The 19,998-nt window shown below is 36.0% G+C and overlaps 1 protein-coding gene across 3 annotated transcripts in view; it reads right to left on the reverse strand.

Moving 5' to 3' along the window:
* Positions 1-19,134, reverse strand: part of VPS8 (VPS8 subunit of CORVET complex) — a 205,136-nt gene extending 186,002 nt beyond the window's left edge. Inside the window, exons 1-7 of one of the 3 annotated variants that reach the window (XM_069472822.1) lie at positions 18,880-19,134; positions 18,001-18,069; positions 11,505-11,635; positions 9,658-9,751; positions 5,650-5,682; positions 4,670-4,724; positions 1,368-1,373 (exon numbers count right to left, since the gene is read on the reverse strand). In XM_069472822.1, coding sequence (XP_069328923.1) covers positions 1,368-1,373; positions 4,670-4,724; positions 5,650-5,682; positions 9,658-9,751; positions 11,505-11,635; positions 18,001-18,069; positions 18,880-19,032 — 541 coding nt within the window. In that variant the 5' untranslated portion in view covers positions 19,033-19,134. The remainder of the gene's footprint in view (positions 1-1,367; positions 1,374-4,669; positions 4,725-5,649; positions 5,683-9,657; positions 9,752-11,504; positions 11,636-18,000; positions 18,070-18,879) is intronic. The other 2 variants (XM_069472821.1, XM_069472823.1) reach the window with 2 other exon arrangements.
* Between the last annotated feature and the right edge of the window lie 864 nt (positions 19,135-19,998).

The following is a 19,998-nucleotide window of genomic DNA, read 5'->3' on the forward strand; positions in this document are numbered from 1 at the left end:
GTGTGTAGAACTCCACTTTCATCTGCCAATATGCACCACTCTTCAGTGCTATTCTTTTCCTACCCTTTATTCACACTAAAATATTCTCTAGGACTAAGGGAGAAAAGGAAAGGAGATCTTATTAGGAAACATTTTCATCAATGATCACAAAAAAGAAGAAGCAGTTGACCTCCATCTAACCAACTCACAGAATTAAAGTTCTCCTTCCCTCTGTAAAGCTTATTGACTGAAGACCAGGGCACACTGAATCCCCATAATTGGCTGTCTTCTAGAACTGCATCCCCAACCCCGGGCTGCAGATGGGTACCGGCTGGCCTGTTAGGAACCAGGCCACACAGCAGGAGGTGAGTGGCAGGTGAGAAAGCGAAGCTTCATCTGTATTTACAGCCACTCCCCATGGCTTCCCATCGCTCCCCTTCACTGGCACTGCCTGTGCTCCACCTCCTGTCAGATTAGTCACTGTGCCCCATCACGCCCAGATGGGACCATCTAGTTGCAGGGAAACAAGCTCAGGGCTCCCACATTCTGCATTATGGTGAGTTGTATAATTATTTCATTATATATTACAATGTAATAATAATAAAAATAAAGTACATAATAAATATAATGTGCTTGAATCATCCCCAAACCATCCTCCCCCCACCCCCTGGTCCATGGAAAAACTGTCTTCCATGAAACCAGTCCCTGACGCCAAAAAGGTTGGAGACTGCTGTTTTAGAATAGTGATGCTTACTAAGGAGTCAGTTGCATTCATTCCCAAACCTGCTCATGTCATTGTAATGTTACTGTACTTCAAAAACTTAATTAAAAAGTACATAAACCGATGAAATAAGAGTGAAAAAGAAAGAGCTATTGTTTCTATGAACACTAAATGGATGATTTAGAAAAACTTGGTAAAGATGAATTGCTTTACAAAACTGTCACAAAGATATTGACAAGGGTAAAAGACTGAAAGGAAGTTTTGTTAAAATCTAGAATTTTGTACTCTGATTGATTCACAGGTATCTAAGCTTTTATCTCATTTTTAAAAATGAAAATTGCAAATTTTACATGGCCCATTATTGACAAAGTTTATGCCCAAAAACATAACTGCAGACCTTCAATCAGCAGATACAAACTCAAAAGAAAAGGCTTCAGACTGTATCAAAAGATTAGGGGAAAATTAAAATTTATATACTTTCAGTTAAAATAAAACATTGAAGATATGCATTTATTTATAGTTTTTCATAATTTCCTGCTTTAATTAGCTGTAGTTTTTTCAATAAGCATTTCATACGAGGGTATCAACTGTAATTGATAGCATTCTCTTTCAACATTAAAAAGGTCAAAAGATAAAAAACCTCTCATGCAAACCAAAGTTACTATACCTTTTCCTTTTGAATCCACGAAGAAAAGATTAAAAGAGAGAGAAAAGCAAGAAATCAGTACAAAAGTTCAGAAAAAAGGCAGGTAAAATTTCAAGAGTATAAATGACAAGCTTTAGTTATCTGTGGGAATGAGACTAAATTTGATTAAGTGGTGTCTAAAGACACGATTATATTCATTCGTGATTATATTCAGGTTTGGGTTATGGGAAAAGAAAAAAATGCATAGTACTCAAATTATAGCACAGTAAGTAAATCCATGTTTAAGTTATGTGGAAACAAAAACAATTTCTGAATGATAAGCTACTAAAATACACTAACAACCAAAAAAATGAAAACTAAGGGTCTTGGGATAGAGAAACATCTTTATTAAGATTTGAACTTTTAAGACTTTGTATAGGCCGGGCGCGGTGGCTCACGCCTGTAATCCCAGCACTCTGGGAGGCCGAGGTGGGCGGATCGTTTGAGCTCAGGAGTTCGAGACCAGCCTGAGCAAGAGCGAGACCCCATCTCTACTAAAAATAGAAAGAAATTATATGGACAGCTAAAAATATATATAGAAAAAAATTAGCCGGGCATGGTGGTGCATGCCTGTAGTCCCAGCTACTCGGGAGGCTGAGACAGGAGGATTGCTTGAGCCCAGGAGTTTGAGGTTGCTGTGAGCTAGGCTGACGCCACGGCACTCACTCTAGCCTGGGCAACAGAGTGAGACTCTGTCTCAAAAAAAAAAAAAAAAGAAAAAAGACTTTGTATAAGGTAAGAACCAAGACACATAAAAAATTCCATATACCTACAATTCCATAAGAATACACAATATACATCAACCATTAAGAAACTTATAAGAATTTATATTTTAATGACCTAGGCCTCTATTTCAAAGAGAATCTAATTGTACTTAAACAAGTATAGTTCTTCCTGCTACACTTTCTCCTATGATCAACACAGATGCTTAAAAGAGATCAGATGGGTGCAAAAATATAGTTAGATAGTATGAACAATACTCGACAGGACAACAAAGTGACTATAATCAACAATAAGTTAGAGTATACTGTAAAATAACTAAAAGAGTGGAATTGGAATGTTCCTAACACAAAGAAATGTTAAATGCCTAAGGTGATGGATTCCCCAATTACCCTGATTTGATTAATTCACATTGTATGCCTGTATCAAAACATCGTATGTACCCTATAAAGATATGTAACTATTATATACCCATAATAATTTTTTTAAAAACCAAAAAAAAATAAAAGAGATCAGCTCTAACCCAGACCTCTGATCTAGATACTTCACAGTGTTATTACTCTGACAGTTGTTTCTTGGCTTTCAAGTGATTTTAATCCATTTGTTAAAACACATTGTCCAAACATCTGATTCCTATAAACATAATAAGTAAAATTTATTAGCTGCACTGTTAAAACCCAAAGCACAACCAGAATATTATAATTATTTCTCAAAATGTTCACTTTGGCATACTTTCTTTTCCATGAGACTGTGATGAAAGATTACTATGTCCTCATATCTGTAAGAAAGACGTTAGGGTCTAAAAAAATCAGGAAGCAGGCCCAAGGAAATTAAAAAGGCAGTATCGAAAGATAATGTACTCTTCTCCTCTGTTAGTTTTTCTTTTTAAAGTATTCATTTTAATTCGTTTGCAGTAAGCCCTACGGGAGTTTGATTACAAGCAATTACATATTTGTATAACCTCTTGATAAGAAAGGGATGTTCAAACAGACAAGAGTCGAGGAAAAGTGAGTACTGGTAAGTGGGAACAAAAAATCAACATGTATTCTGCTGACAGATAAACATTTACACTATATTCTATCCTCATTCACCTTAGTTCTTCAATTCTTTTCTTCATATCTTTTGGCTCCTTTTCTCTCGGGACAGGAGGATTGCTTAGAACAGTGGAAATGCACTGATCTGGGATTTGGTATTCCTTGATTATGAACTTGGCTCTCTGCATGTCACTTAAGGTCCCTGGTCCTCAATCACCTCATGTAAAATAAGGGGACTTAACTAAAAGATCCTGTAAAATTCTTCCCCAAAATTCTGTTTATCTAGTATCAATTATGACCCCATAGGAAAACAGCCAATCTTACACATCATAGGAGAGCGGAGCTAGTAAAACTTTTCTAGAGGGCAACTAGACAATACATATTAAAAGTCCTTAATGTTCATATCCTGACCCCAAGCAATTCTACTTTTATGAATTTGTCCTAAGAAAGTAATCACAGGCACAAAAATGTAGTAACAAAATGTTCATTACACTCCTGTTTGTTTATTAAAAACCTAAACATCTTATAGTAGGAAATGGCTAAGTAAATTAGGAAGAATCTATTTAATAGAATAATATGTAGCCATTAAAAATGTTATAGACAAATATATAATTGCATGGAAAGACGCTCATTATAATGGAAAGTAGGTTACAAATTAACATGATCCCATTTGAGGATGAATACATACATATATACAAGTACAGAAAAAAACACTAGAAGGTTATACAGAAATGTTAGGGATTATTTCTGGATGGTAGAATTTGGTATTTTATATCTTTAACATTTTGTCCATCTATATTTTCTAAATTTTCTACTATGTATATATATCAGTTATTCAGTAAAAAAAAAAAAAAAGTATTTTTTAAAGAATCAATTCTAAAGTTCTTTCAAGGTAATTTTAATTTCGTTTCTATTTTCTGGTTCCCAAACAATAAAATTCTATCACTTAAATCAATCTCCTTTGAAAAGACTAGGTGTTACAATTATGTGTTACATAAAGCTTTTGGCATAGTAGAAAATTTATAAACAGGAAGTTTAATTGCTCAAAAACAATGGAAAATAACTAGTAATCCACTCATATGATAAATAAAGATGCAAGGCCCCACAGGGAGCAAACTGTGGTTCTGCTATTAAAGCATTCTCAAGTAATCCTTATAAAACATTCTGTAGATTCCTTATTAGTAAGTATAGTGTCATCGGGAATTCCATCTAGGAGAGATGCAAAAACTTAATGCCCAGAACGCTAAAAAATGACAGAAAAATATTATCCAGAAGTTTTTAAATAAAAAAAAAAAGAACAAAATATTCTGCTCAAATATTTAATGCCAAGGCAAAAATATGAATACAACTGTGGTTATTTAGCGTGAGTTGAACAATTTTTAGCTATAAAAATATGGATCGCTCCTTTTTAAGTTTTTCTGGTTTCATTCAAAAAAATAAAGTATACTATATAAACTATGATTAAAGGACATTATAAAATCCAATAGGATACTTAATATTTAAAAGTAAGAAAGTACTTAGAAAATTTACCAAATATTAAAGCCAGTCCATGAGATGTACCCACTGCTATCAGACTGGACACTGCCTGAAAACAAAAGGGAAGATGATATTTTAAGATAGTACATCAAGGATCTTGAAATAATCAAAGTTAAATCTGTTCCTTCCTCTAGGCACCAGATGACATACCAACTATTATAAACAAAGAGAATTTCATCTAGGAGGCAAAACGGGAAATGAAACTTGGGACATTTTATTTCTGAGAATCCCTCTAAATTTACTCTAAGGGTAACATTATCAAAATAGCATATGTTCAACATTATGGGCAAAAACATGCCATTTAGCTTCCTCCAAAGCAACTTAAAATATCAGGGTTCCAGACAAAGTAAGAGGCACTCAGGCTACACAACCAAGAGCCCCCAACAAGGTGTGGGGAAGAGATGAGAATGTTCTTCTCCAGTTTATCTACAGGAGCCAAAAGACAACAGAAATGTTCAAAACTCAGCCCACCTCCTCAGCAAATGACGGACTAATAAGAAAGCTACAGGAGGCAGCTGGAGGAAGACAAGAAAAGAGAACACTAGTGTGCTTTCAATATCCCTCAGTTCTCTAAAATCACTCTACAGATTTACTACTTGGCAAGCTTGGTAATGGAATCCAGAGCTGTTAAATGTAATATTTACCACAAAGTGATTTTACCAAATGAGGCTTTCCACTCCCTGCAACAGAAGGGAAGCCAAATCACAGAAGAAGCAAATTTACTTGGGCAGGGTGGTACCACATACAAATAAACCTGGAGAAGGCCAGTCATTATTCCATTACCTGCTTCTCAAACGAAAGCCCCAAAAATAACAATAAATTAGGAAAAAAGAAAACATTCAACATGGACAAATTTTAAACTGATTACTTGCAGTAAAATGACTTATGAATTGATTATTGAACATTATAAGAAAAAATCTAAGAAAACCCAATCAAGTAAAAAGCTTACCTTTAAAAAGCTAAAGTATACTTACAATTGCTGTGGGCAAGCCAGCATCTACTTTGTCCTAAATGAAATGATAAAAAAAAAGTATTTGAAAAGATATTCTCATTTTAAAACCAAAAATGGTATAAGGATCTCTCTTTACATATACTTTGATCCAAATCAATTCAGACAAGAGGTGGAACCTTCATTTTTGCCCTCAACTAAGAGAAATTACAAAAGCTGTATATATCAACAAATACAGAGAGTATGAGAATGCATCATTTTGTTTTACTACCTATAACAGATGCTTCAGGAAGGGTACTGATTATAAATGGAAATGTAAAGGAAAAAGAGATTCTGTTTTCTATAATGTGAATAAACTGTAAGTATTACGGGGTCAAAATGGTAGGAGTATATAAAGATTTGAGAAAAGGAAACGTGCTAAAGATGTTCTATTTCTAATAAAGTAGGAGCTCTTATCTAGCAGATTACCCAATAATCTGTAAATAAAACCCCAGTGGGATACATTAAGTCAGTTCTCAAGCATAAGAAAGTAAAAGAAAGTGAAACATGAAGTGCTAGTCCCAGGTCCTTATCAGTAACTACATGACCTTGGGAAAGTCACCTAACTTTTCTGAGTGTCAGTCTCCTCATCTGTTCAAAGAAATAGCAAATACTGCCCTATTTACCTCAATGAGTTGTCCTGAAGATCAAATTAAATGTAAAGAATGATATAAGAGTATCTTTTTGATGCTTATATAGCTCTAAATAATAGCAGCTTGCAATGATATAGCACTGTAGTACCAAAAAACTTTCACATACATATATTACACTATTTGATTCTCTAACCTGGAGAGAGAGAGAGAACAGGCAGTATGATTATGATTTTCCAGATTAAGAAAACAGAAGTTTCAAAGAGCTTAACTGACATGTCCAAGGTTACTCAGTAAGTGGTAGAACTATGTCTCAACCTCAGGGCTTTCAGTTCCCAGGCCAGGCTCTTTATAACTGTTCTGTATCTTCTCTTCTATGTCTATTCTTGTCAGTGTGGTCGATTAGTTACTATAATCTCTCAGAAGGCAGAATCTAACCAACTGTGTAGAGCTTCCCAGGAACTAACTTAAGAAACTTACTCCAGTGCACAGAAACAGAAAAGAACAATCACCAAGGTTGTTATATACAATGTTCTGGATAGCAGCATACACCCAACTTTGTGTTTATATGTGTGTGTATAAAACATGCCTGACATAATGCTCGACAATTACAAAGCATGCAATAAATATTTAATAAATGATTGATTTGTGTCCTAGATAATAAAAAAGAGGAATAATAAGACAGCAGATAAAGAACATAAACTACAGTAAGTTCTCATTTAACATTGTCAATACACTCTTGGAAACTGACTTTAAGTGAAACGACTTATAACAAAACCAATTTTTTCTCATCAACATTATAACGAAATAACATTGAACAAAATGACATTATTCAAGGATCTGCTCTATATTCAAAATAAAACCTGAATAATGAAATCAAAAGTCACCTGACTTCAAAGGCTAAAAAATCACAGATGTTTGGAAGCATTTTAGAGATTACAGAATTTTAGTACTGGTGTTCCAACATGTGAGGTTAGTAGTTCTCAAAAGCCAGAGTGCATTAGAATCACCTAGGATGCCTGTTAAAATGCAGATCTCTATACTACACTGCTAAAGATTCTAATTCAGTAGGTCTGGGGTGATCCCCAGGAATCTGCATTTTAATAAGCACCCCAGGAGATTCCTATGCATTGGACACATTTTGAAAAAAGAACACTGCATTAAGGTGTCTCTAGTATCTTAAGATTGATCATAAAAATCATAAACATCCTCAAAAAGTTAATTTGAATTATTTTAACATATAGTCATATGTCATATTTCTTTGAGAAGGATCCCAAAACTAACCAATGAGTGTTACAACTCCAAAAATTTCATCTCAGCTGGGTGTGGTGGCTCACATCTATAATCCCAGCACCTTGAGAGGCTGAGGCAGGAGGAGTGCTCAAGGCCAGGAGTTCAATACCAGCCTGGGCAATATAGCAAGACCCTGTCTCTACAAAAAATAAGAAAAATTAGCCAGGCATGGTGGTGCATGCCTGTAGTCACAGCTACTCAGAAGGCTGAGGCAAGAGGATTGCTTGAGCCCAGGAGTTTGAGGCTGCATGCAATGAACCATAATTGCATTACTGCACTCTAGCCTGGGTGACAGAGCAAGACCCTGGCTCAAAACAAACAAACAAACAAATCTCATCTCTCCTGAGTGTTTTCCATGCAGGGACTCTAAAACTATAATGACCAAGGCCCTAAGCAGCCTTAATAACATCACAATCCACATGGCCGAAGGCACTATTGAACAATTATTCAGGACAAACACCCAAAAATATAACTAGCTTTACATGTTAATAAACCAACCATCACAGAAAAACATGCAACTTAAATTGAGCTGGTAATCCAAAACTAGGAAGGCACTGTGTGATGGCTGTCGCAGGAAAAGCAGTTTTCTTTTTAACATACCAGAGGAGCTCAGCCATAGCAATGAAATAAAAACAGAATGCAAACACTCTGGTATTTATTAGAATTTTCCCCTCCTCTTCAAGAAGAAGGAGAAACCCTTTTAAATAACAGATTTATCTAATCATTGTTCAGAGTCTGAGTTTTAGTTCAGTCTCCATTATTCAAAATATTTTTAAAACTGCACAGGTGGGTCAAATGACTGTTCTGGTTCATCTTGATTTTGAAAGGAATGAATTTCATCACCTACATAAGGATTAAATTCAAAAAAACGTCATGGAAATGTAATCCTCAACAGGTGGTTCCCATTCCAGCAAATATGAGTTACTCTCCACCTAAAAGAGGAAGGACAATCGCCCAGGTTTCCTCCATTGCTTGACCATCTCTCCATTTAAACTGACTTCATGATATATGAGCTGGGTCAGGATATACCCATTGTCCATAGTGAATACTTTTTTTTTTTTTTTTTTTTTTGGTATCTGAGCTAAGATCTTTCTCAGATAAACCTAAAAATTGCAATGCAATTGTGGTGAATTGATGCACTCCTGTATCAACTCTTACCCTCATGAAAAATCAAAACCCTGTCCAAATTAAATATGTAAAATACCAATTAAACTCCATAAAAAGAACATAAAAACAGATCAAAGTTCCTGGAGTTTGAATCTGTCATTATTAGTATTATCATTATATACAGGATCAGTACATTTAATTCAGAAAACCAGAATTCAAAGACTACATGAAACTATGGGCTTTGAGGTCAAAGGAAAAGTTTCATCAGTCTCTATTGTCTTGATGGACTATTAAATGTTTTTTACATTAACTCAGTGCTCAAAATCATTTTCAAAAAAGGTCGCGGACATTCTGTTCCAGCCACTATAAATTGGGCACATTCACCCATGCCACCTCCTTTCACAACAAAGGGGCACTAGACTTGGAGCCAGAAACCCCAATTTTGAGTAATTGCCCTGCTACCCCCTAACTCAGTTATGTAAGACAAGTTAATATTACCTCTCCGAGCCTATCTTCTCATTTGTAAAATAGAACACGGCTTTACCTATTTTCAAAGTTGTAAGAGTAATAAGGTACATGAAAAGACTTTTGTGAATTATAAAAAACATTCAGTTGTAAAAGATTCCGATCAATCATTTCTCCATATGAAAAGACTAAAAAAAATAAGCACTCTACCTCAATCAAATACACAAGATGGCAACTAAACCGAAAAGGAATTTAAAGAAAAGGCAGATAGTGTTTATTTTAGGCTTGCTGCCATATTTCATTTGGGCACATCCAAGACTCTGAGCAGACCTTTATTTTCATGGCTGCACTAATTTCTACATCAAGATGTGTAGCCATGTCTTATGAGTCAAAAATAATCACACAAAAACCATGAAAGCCAGATTCTATTTTTCTTAAGCTTTGGGCCAAGAGAAGTGCTGTGCTTTGTTTTATGCTCATTCCTACTTCATTATGCCATTGCAGGTTATAAAGCTGGGGGGAAAGTACAAAATACTTACAGCTGCAGATACTATCTGGGCAGAAATTCCCTTCAAAAGTGAATGTCGCATAACTGATCCATGGAGTGAAAAAGAATCAGGTAATTTCTTCTTCCTAAAAAAAGAAAAAATGGATACTTTAAGGACAAAAAAAATTGAAAAGGCAAGGTCCCAATGCTTTGAAAGAAGAAAACATACCAAACAAAAAGAAAAGTGGAAAATAACACTGTATGTAATTTGTTAGCTCTATTTGAAAAAGAAGTATAAAAAAATCTAATAGTCTCACATTAAAATGTTGTACTAAACATTTTAGTTCACACATCTCTGCTGTGAACCGCAGAGAAGCACAAGCAGGAAAATGAATAAAATGGCCATTCTTTTTTCACTGATTCAAACTGTTCCTTGCCCACCTTAAGTAATGTAGCAAGAGAGTCTGCTATTCTCCAGAAGGTGTCCACAGAGTTCTCCTTCTGCCCTGCACAGCTACGTTTGCTTACCCTCTTGCCTCCTCCTCTCTACCACCACCATGCTCATTCTTCAACCAACCACCTTCTCGAATTCTCCATTCTTGACTCACTCTCTGCTGCTCCTATTAACAGCTCCTTTCACCTGCTCTACTCATCATCATGCGGAAAGTAATTTTTAAACATTTACCAAACATTACTGAGGACCTATTCTGCATGACTAAAAGTATGCTCAGGGATACAAAACAAAGAAGTCATAGTTCCTACTGTCAAGGATCTCATAGCCTAGATAGATAAGTAACTCTTAAATTAAAGGACAAAGGTTAGACTAGAAATATGAATAAAATACTATATAAATGCAAATGAAGAAAAGTTCATTCTGTTTATTTGGGGGATATCAGGGATAGCTATAGAAAAGAAAAGATGCCTGATTTGGCCCGAGTCTGTCAGACAAAAAGCACGAGCAGAAATACGAAGATGTAAAAGTACACAGCATGCCTGGGGCACAGTGAACACACAAAAGGCGTGGACTGGAGGACTGGAGTGGGAGTGCTTAGACATTAGGTCAAAACAGTAAGCAGGGGCCAGACAGACACCATGCAAAGCAGTTCTGACTTTCTTATGAAGGCAACAAGATAACACCATATCTTTTAAGCAGGGAGTGACCAGATCATGAAAAACATTTACGTTATCTATTTGTAGGATACAGTGCTGAACAGGTTAACATATCCAGCAATGGCCCCTATCTCACAAGAGACAATAACCTAAAGACAGCACTTGATACAGGCAAAATTTTAAAAAGAGAGGAAAAATACACAGATAACTTTACCAATATTAAAGTTATACATGAATTCAATAAAATATTTATGTTATGATTCTTCCACTTCTCTTTCCTTTTTATGTTCCCTCTAAAAATTTGGAAGGTAAAATGCAGCCAAAATTGAAGTTATTTAGGGTTAGAAGTCTTTTTCCCAAATCTTTAATCGTCTTTGTGATTCTGCTTGGAGCTTCATTCCAAGAGAACGAAGGCTCTGGAGCTGACCTGAGGGGAGCGGGGACGTGCAGAGAACAGAAGGGTGGGGAACCAAGCTCATGTTCCCGCCACAGACACTGCCAGGTTTGGTTTGTGCTCCCTCCAAAGGTTCTACTGTTTCTGGGAAGCCGTGGCAGTTATGGCTTCCTACTGGGGCTTCGGAAGACAGTGGTCATGGTACCCACCTTTTTATCTTCTCCCTCAGCAGTGCCAAATCTTTAGGATCTAATAAGCATATTATTTCCATACAAGTGGACCTTCTACTCCCATGCAGGGTTTCAACAGACCACACTGTACTACAAAAAGATATTTACATTTGAAATGGTTAAATATCTCAACCATATGCAACTGTGATTGACATGAATACCTACCTTTTTAAGTTGGTCCTGTCACCACTGTCTGAGCTTGCCACAGATGAAGTATCATATGAGTGAGAATCAATAGTATCAATGTTTAACAATGTAGGATCCTCAAGAACAAAAGACTCATCTTCATCATCAGTCTAAGTTGGAGGAAGACAGATCAATAAATCAAAATTCCAAATACTCTATGAAACAAGTCAGGTAAGCATTAATAGGTTTCTCTAAAGTACTCATGTGCTTATTTCTGCTTTTCACCTCTATTCTATACATTCATTATTGACCAGAGAGGCATAGTACATAATTACCAGAATTAAATTTCAACTCTAGATAGATCCTTCTCTCTACAAAGAGTTCAACACAAAAATTTCTTGTAGCAGAAAGAAGCAGGAGCATTTATGCAGATTATTGTTAGCTACAGAACATTTCTTAAAATTCAAACCCATATAAGGTGCTTTAATAGTTAACAGCCAATGGCCAATAAAGAGAAAACAAATGCCATCTGACAATAGTCTACTACGAAAAATATAACAAGCAGATAGAAGAAAGGCATTCTAGGTAAGAAATAACATGTGCAGATACAGCAATTTCATAATATGGATTTTTCCCATGGAAAAGAAATTAGTCCAAAATGGCTGGAGTATATGAGTAGAAGTTGGAAATAATCTTAGAAAGATAAGCTGGTATCTAAATTGTAAAAAAAGACTTATACTCCATCCATTAAGCTATGTGGAAACACGGCCCATGTCTTTCTTGTCCACCACTGTACCCCTGGTGCCTAGTACAATGCTGGCCACATAATCAGTGCTCACTTATTTAATGAATTAGTATGCTATACATAGAAGGCAAGATGTGGAGGGACATGATGGGAACCATGTTTTAGAAATATAAATGGGGCTGTATGAAGAATGGATGAGGGCAGAGGGTGAGACTTAAGTACCAGTAAGAGAGCTATTGCAATATCAAGGAAAGAGAAGGGATCCCAGCCTAGGAATGCTGCAGAAGTCAAGAGAGGGAATGACAAAAAAGACATTCCCGAGATCAAATCAAAAGTCCCTGGTTACCATTTAAATGTTTGTTGTGTTTGGCAAGGTGTGGGGGGCAGGTAAGGGAGAAGTCAAAGAAGATTCCAAGGTTTCCAGCTTGAAAACTAGGCAAAAGATGATACTACTAGTTGAGATGAGAAAGCAGACAAATAGCAGATAAAGCAGGATGAGGAACTTGGCTTTGTACATGGTGATTCTGAGTGACAGACATTAAAGAATTTTCTGATCCTACCTTCTCTTTCAGTTGGACTACCTTCTGCCTTACCACTTCCAATCAAAGTTCTTGAGAGAGTAACCTATACTCACTATCTCCACTTTTTCCACTCATTACAAGCTACTGACTACTAACCTTCTGCAGTTACTAGCCATATCCACTGGCCTATTTCCAGTTAGCCTGCTCTTGTCCCCCATGCATCATTTAACCCTGTTGAAAATTCCCTACTTCCCGAAACTTTCTCTTCCCTTGGTTTTCAGTACATCTCTCTTTCCTGGTTCTCCTCCAACTTATGTGCCCTCTTATCAGTCATGTGCTCTAACTTCTCCTCAGCCCAACCTTTAAATGCTATTGTCCCCTAGGATTATATTCTTACCTATCTTCTCTTCCTACTTCACACACTTCCTATTTGAGCAAGCTCATCCCTATCTATGGCTTTAAGTACCATCTTATGCTCAAGACTCCAAAATCTGTGTCTTTAGCATCAACATTTTTCTTGAGGTTTAGGTCCAAATTTACAACTGCTTTTCAGATACCTCCACACATACGTCTTCTAAGAATAGGGTTAGGACTGGCAAGGAGACATTATGTTACTTCAGAGCTGTAAAATATTGTAACAATTGCTATAGGAAACAGGAAAGGAAGCAATTCAGAAATAAGAACTACAGCATCAAGGTCTTAAGCAAGAGTCAATCAAAATGTTATTTTCTTAAGCAGCCTGGGGACATAATTAAAGAAAATGGATCAGATGCGGTAAGCCAGGCTTATAGGATAAGTAAAAGTGAAGGAAAGAACATAATTGATGATGCCGAGACTGAATTTAAAACTACTACTACACAGAAGAGATACCAATTTTCCCCAAACTGGTGTTTAAAATGTATACAGTCCTATCACATTTCTGCTGGTGTGTGTGTGTGCGAAAACTGATAAAACTAATTCTAAAACTTACATGGAAATGCAAAAGACCAAAAAATAAACAAGGCAATCTTGAGGAATAACATGAAAGCAGCAAGCTTTAAAACTACCAGATATCAAGACTTATAATAAAGATTCAATAATTAGAATTTGATATTGGGGAAAGTATAGACAGACCAATGGACTCAGACCCACACATATACAATCATCTGATTTATAACAAAGGTGACATCACAGACAAGAACACTTTTTTCAGTAAATAGTGCTGGCTCATACCTCATAATATCTCACACACACACACACACGCACACACACAAATTACAGACGAATTACACATCTAAATGTAAAGGTAGAATGATGAAGATTTTGGAACAAAACAGGATAATATCATCATGACCTTGGAATTGGCAAGCAGGACACACAAAAAAACTAACCATAACAGAAAAATTTAATAAGCTGAACTAAATTAAGAACATCTCATCAAAAGAAACCATTAGCCGGGCGCGGTGGCTCACGCCTGTAATCCTAGCACTCTGGGAGGCCGAGGCGGGTGGATTGCTCAAGGTCAGGAGTTCGAGACCAGCCTGAGCGAGACCCCGTCTCTACTAAAAATAGAAAGACATTATATGGACACCTAAAAATCTATATAGAAAAAATTAGCCGGGCATAGTGGCGCATGCCTGTAGTCCCAGCTACTCGGGAGGCTGAGGCAGTAGGATCGCTTAAGCCCAGGAGTTTGAGGTTGCTGTGAGCTAAGCTGACGCCACGGCACTCACTCTAGCCTGGGCAACAAAGTGAGACTCTGTCTCAACAAAAAAAAAAAAAAAAAGAAACCATTAATAGAGTGAAATGGGAACCTACAGAATGAAAGAAAATATTTGCAATACTTATATCTAATAAAGGGCTTATAACAGCATATATAAAGAACTTCTATAAATCACTTTTTTAAAAAATCAACAGAATTAAGTGGGCTAAAGGCATGAAAAGGCAATTCACAAAAGAGATATCCAAATGGCCAAAACATGTGTTAAACTACCCAATTTCATAAGTCCTCAGGGAAATGCAAATTAAAACCCTGATGTGATATCACTATATGTCTGTAAGAATGAAAGGTCAAAGTGAAGAAGGCAGAAAAATTTAAAAGTTGACAAGAATTTTATAATCAGAAATCTTATATATTGCTGCTGGAAGTATTTATCAATACAACCACTTTGAAAAACTGGGGCAGTATATACTAAAGCTGAATATAACTATACCTGATGACCTACCAACTTCACTCCTGGGTATATGCCAACAGAAGTGTGCATGTGTGTGTGTTGGAGCGGGGGGTATGTATATACTAAAACACACAATTAAGAAAAAAATCAGGCCAGGCGTGGTGGCTCACGCCTGTAATCCTAGCACTCTGGGAGGCCGAGGTGGGTGGATCGCTCGAGGTCAGGAGGTAAGGAGTTTGAGACCAGCCTGAGCAAGAGCCAGACCCCGTCTCTACTAAAAATAGAAAGAAATGATCTGGCCAACTAAAAATATATATAGAAAAAATTAGCCGGGCATGGTGGCGCATGCCTGTAGTCCTAGCTACTCAGGAGGCTGAGGCAGTAGGATCACTTCAGCCCAGGAGTTTGAGGTTGCTGTGAGCTAGGCTGACGCCACGGCACTCACTCTAGCCTGGGCAACAGAGGGAGACTCTGTCTCCAAAAAAAAAAAAAAAGAAAGAAAAAATTCACAGCAGCACTATTCATAGTAGCCAGAAACTGGAAACTACACAAATGCCTACCAACAGTAGAATGAATAAATAATGGTATATTCATAAAGCACTGTATATAGCAATAGGAATAAACAATTACACAAAAGTATGAATAAATCTAAATACATAATATTGAGGGAAATAAGTCAGACACACAAGACTACATACTATATAATTCCCTTTACATAAAGTTCAAAGCAGGCAAACTAATCAATGCTGATAGAAGTTACAATAGTAATTACCCTGGGGTTGGGTACTGAAGGGGCACAAGAGGAGCTTCTGGGTTATTAGTAATATGTTGCTTCTTTATCTAGATTCTCGTTACACAGGTGTATAGTTTGTGAACATTCACCATGCTGTACACTTAAGATTTGTGCACATTTCTGATTATATGTTATACTTCAATAAAAAGTTTAAAAGACATTTCTGGCTGCACAATCCAATAGTAGGACTGAGATAAACCCAGTAGTCTCTGACCACTCTCAGGGACGGAAGACTAGGAAGGATCAAGACACTTGGTCTTGATGAAGACAAAGAACAAGTTTAATGGAAGTAAGGAAATGAGGGAAAAAGGGTTATCAGTAGAGAATGGAATTTCAAAATTAAAAACTTCAGATGTAGCACACTTTCAAAGGATGACAAGGCTTAGTAACATTATTTCAAGCTCAAAATTCTGAGATCTAGGTTGTCTCAGTAACCTCTAAATTTCCATTTTTTTAAATATCTTGGATGTCCATTTTTTTCCCAGCCTCTCTTTAGGTTGATATTAATGAACATCATAGAATATATGCATCTACATATCCTGGAGCAAGGGCTTATGTACACTTTCTACTTCTGCCCTTTTCATTAAAAAAAAATCATTTTATTTAATACTCCCACACCCCCCTTACAGTCTTCATAATGACCTATAACTTATTTTTCCTTTCACTTACTACTCGCCTACCTTCCTGGAGGTGTAAAGCCTGACCAATTCCCAGTACCATTTCTTTCTTAGGCACTTTATAATCCCAACATCTAATGCCATGACCCAAATACACTAGGCATTCAAATTACCATTGAAGATGATAACAATATTATCTTCCCAGTAAACCACTAATGACTGTACTTACTGTTGCTCATAGATAAGAAAGTTGTACAAGGACAGTTTTCCTTCATTATGAACTATAGCTCGTTCATATGAGCATTATTTTCTTTGCCAATATAGTATAAAGATATTAATGTACAGATAGGGCTTTATACACAGTCCTCTAAGATTATTTTTATTTTATACTTAGTGAGATAATTGAAATGACGATGTGATTAAGACCATTTTAACAAGATTGACTAAAACTAATCTCTTTACCTCTAAGTGAAAGATTTCCTCTATATTAGAAAGTAATAAATACAGGACATTTCACTGTAACAGGATATTCTTTCACGGACCAAAGCCTTTTTTATCAAAATGAAAAGTGCTTAAGTCTTAACACAGAACATTTTTGAAGTTAAAACACATTCAAAGGTAAAATACATTCAAAGCAATAGCAACATCAAACTGATATAAAAAATAGAAATCAAAGCCATACAAGAAAAATAAAAGATACAATTCACTGAGAATGTAGTTTGCATCCTATAATGTGTTGCCTGTAACCCTAAAAGTATAGGCAAAGAAGTCACAAAGCAAAGGCCCAACTCACTCGGGGTGTGCCCACCAAAATAGGCATTTCTGTTGAGGAACCTTTGCCACTTTATCTTTTAAAAAATGTAACCGTGGATCTGAAATAGATATATACATTTAAAAGGTCTCAAATCTGAAGCTACATCCTCCAAGGGAAATCATAAGCAAGTTTTTAAAAGATCAAGAAGACTGAGGTGAAGAGTTGTCAGCACATGCAAGGTACATAGAAACGGGCACACTTCACCAACCACGTGCTCCCACAAGTTCCTTTATAAAGCCTTTGATCTGCCAATTCAGAGAAGAGTAACACCATTTCAAAACTGCAAAAAACTTTTTAATAGAGATGATATTCATAAGATGAACTATAAAAGTTTGGTTTTCTTCATGTAGAAGAGTATTGAAGCTCATTATAAGGTTGCAAGATGCTCTCTACTATCAGAGGATGAGCTATTTGAATATCACTGGTAGACTGAATTAATCATTATCAACACACAGTACAAACCTCAAAAGTGATGAATTTAGTATTTCAATTCACTTAATAAAATATATTTTCTAAGTCTATCAAGTATTAGGCATTGTGCCGGGCACAGAGACTAAAGATGAACGAGACATGGTTCCTGCCCTTGAGGAGCTCACAATCTAGACCAGCACAGTCCAACAGAGCTTTCTGCAATGATGGGAATACTCTGTATCTATGCTGTCCACCATAGCAGCCACTAGCCACTTGTGGCTATTGAGCACTTGAAATGTACCTTGTGCAACTGAGGGATTGAATTTTTCCTTAACTGTAATTAACTGAAATTTTAAATTGATACATGTGGCTGACTAGTGGCTACCATATTGGATAGTACACATCTAGATACACTACAACTAGCCCCAAAAATATTAAAATCAATGATACAAAATGATAGTGATCATTAATATTTACTTACCTCATTTAGTATGCTTTCCAGTGTTGGAGGAGTATCAACTTGAGGAATATCAAACTCCTTGTCATCAATCTAAATAAAGAAAATAAATTAATGCTCTCATAATGATCCTTTCCCCTAATAATTTTGCGGGTGTTTTAATTGATTAGAACCATCATCAATTAAAAGACAAACTTCCCACCAAACATCATACAGTCAACTCAAAAATCCATGGAACTAAGTGTCAGGTTAAAAGATGACAGAATAGTTTCCTTTTGGTGACTATCAAGGGCACCTTGATAGTCCGACTGCACCATCCTGACAGCACTTTCCAGAAAGCTTCTGTTGAAGGACTTTTGCATGTGCTTTCTTAAACATGACAAAATAGCATATCTTATGACAACTCTTAATATTCCAAATTTAGACATAAGTCATAAGCATTAAGCAACAGTCTGACATCACATTTCTTAGTTATTTCATAAATTATGATGAGAGATTATTAGGTCAAGTAACTTGTCATTAAATATTCTCATAGTCACAGAAACCCATTACTATAATATTAAATCAACAGGGAAAAAAATGTGTAAGATAAGAATTCTAAACATACCACTAGCTCTATGACCTTAAGAAGTCATTTAACATAGCTGCATGCCAGTGTCTTCACCGATAAAATGGATTATCAGAGTGAAAGCTGTAAAGCTTAAATGACAACATGAATTAAAGTGTTTCATAAACTGTAATGGACTATACAAATGAAGGGTGATATTATCTCATAAAACTGTATACAGACTCCTAATAGCCCATGCAAAAATGATAGCCTTATTAGAGTCTTTGGGTCATACAGCATACTCTAACCAATACTTGGGTTAAACATCTTCACTTGACAAAAGTTGAAATTTTTACCAGATCATTTTTGAACTCCAGTTCCTTGTCCAGATCTATGTAAGAGAATTTTGAAAGTGAAGCTTCTAGATTGAAAGACTTATTCAGTTCTTCTTCAGTAGTCTTGGCACAGAGGCTCTGTTCCACATTTTCATGGTCTGGTTCATTTTCCATATTTATTTTTAATAACTGTATTCAGTCAATCCAAGCAAATGTCTGTTTATTTGGTTTTTGTTCTGTTTTGTTTTTGCCTTCGATCACAAAGACTTGAATTATGATCTCTTTTTAAAAAAAAGAAAAAAAGTATCATTTAGATTTCCTCCTTGTCAATCGGACATTCCAAAGATTTACTTGGTCATTCAGTCGTCTGATTACAGGCAAAGAAAAATCAATACTGGGGCACAGGGTATGATACGGAGGGAAGGTTACTATGGAAGCACAAAGGAGGAATACCTAAAGCCTTGAGGAGTCTAGGAAGCAGCCCATCACCCAAAGTCATGAAACTGGTGACAGCAATAGACTTAGTAGGATCAGCCTCTGGACCTGGTACCAACTAGATGTATGTACCTAACAGATAAGGGTAAACTGGTGCCAAAAGCTGCAATTAATCCCTTCCTTACATTCCCAAACTTCAGGGCAGCACTCCAGTTCTCTCTGAAGATAAGCATATAAACCAGCTTTGTTGTTAGCATTCACACAGGGCCACAGATGTCCCTGGGAGCTCAGTATAAACACCGATGATGGATACGTAGTCATTTAACACAACACCAGCAACTCTAAGAATTCAGAAATATTATGGGAAACGACAATAACCCCAGGATAAAATAATTTCACAGCTTACCAGAGATTTCTAAAAGAAAGCTAGTCCTAGAGAAACGTGGACATTTTCAGAGAAAAATAAAATGCAAAAGAAAACTAAAAACATATACAATTTTTTGTTATTTCACAGCTCTAAATGATAGAACACTCTGTTATATTAAAAAAAAACAGATAATTTGGTTTATTTGCAAAATTGTAATTTCTAGAAAACTAAAAATATATTTCAGAAATTATTATAAGTCTAATAATTAAATTTGTTTTTAAATGTTTTTAGGTTGTGTTTCAATTTAGGCTACAAGTGACCAAACTTTAAAAAGTCCA

Source organism: Eulemur rufifrons, chromosome 7 (genome assembly GCF_041146395.1).
Source record: "Eulemur rufifrons isolate Redbay chromosome 7, OSU_ERuf_1, whole genome shotgun sequence".
Classification (NCBI taxonomy): Eukaryota; Metazoa; Chordata; class Mammalia; order Primates; family Lemuridae; genus Eulemur; species Eulemur rufifrons.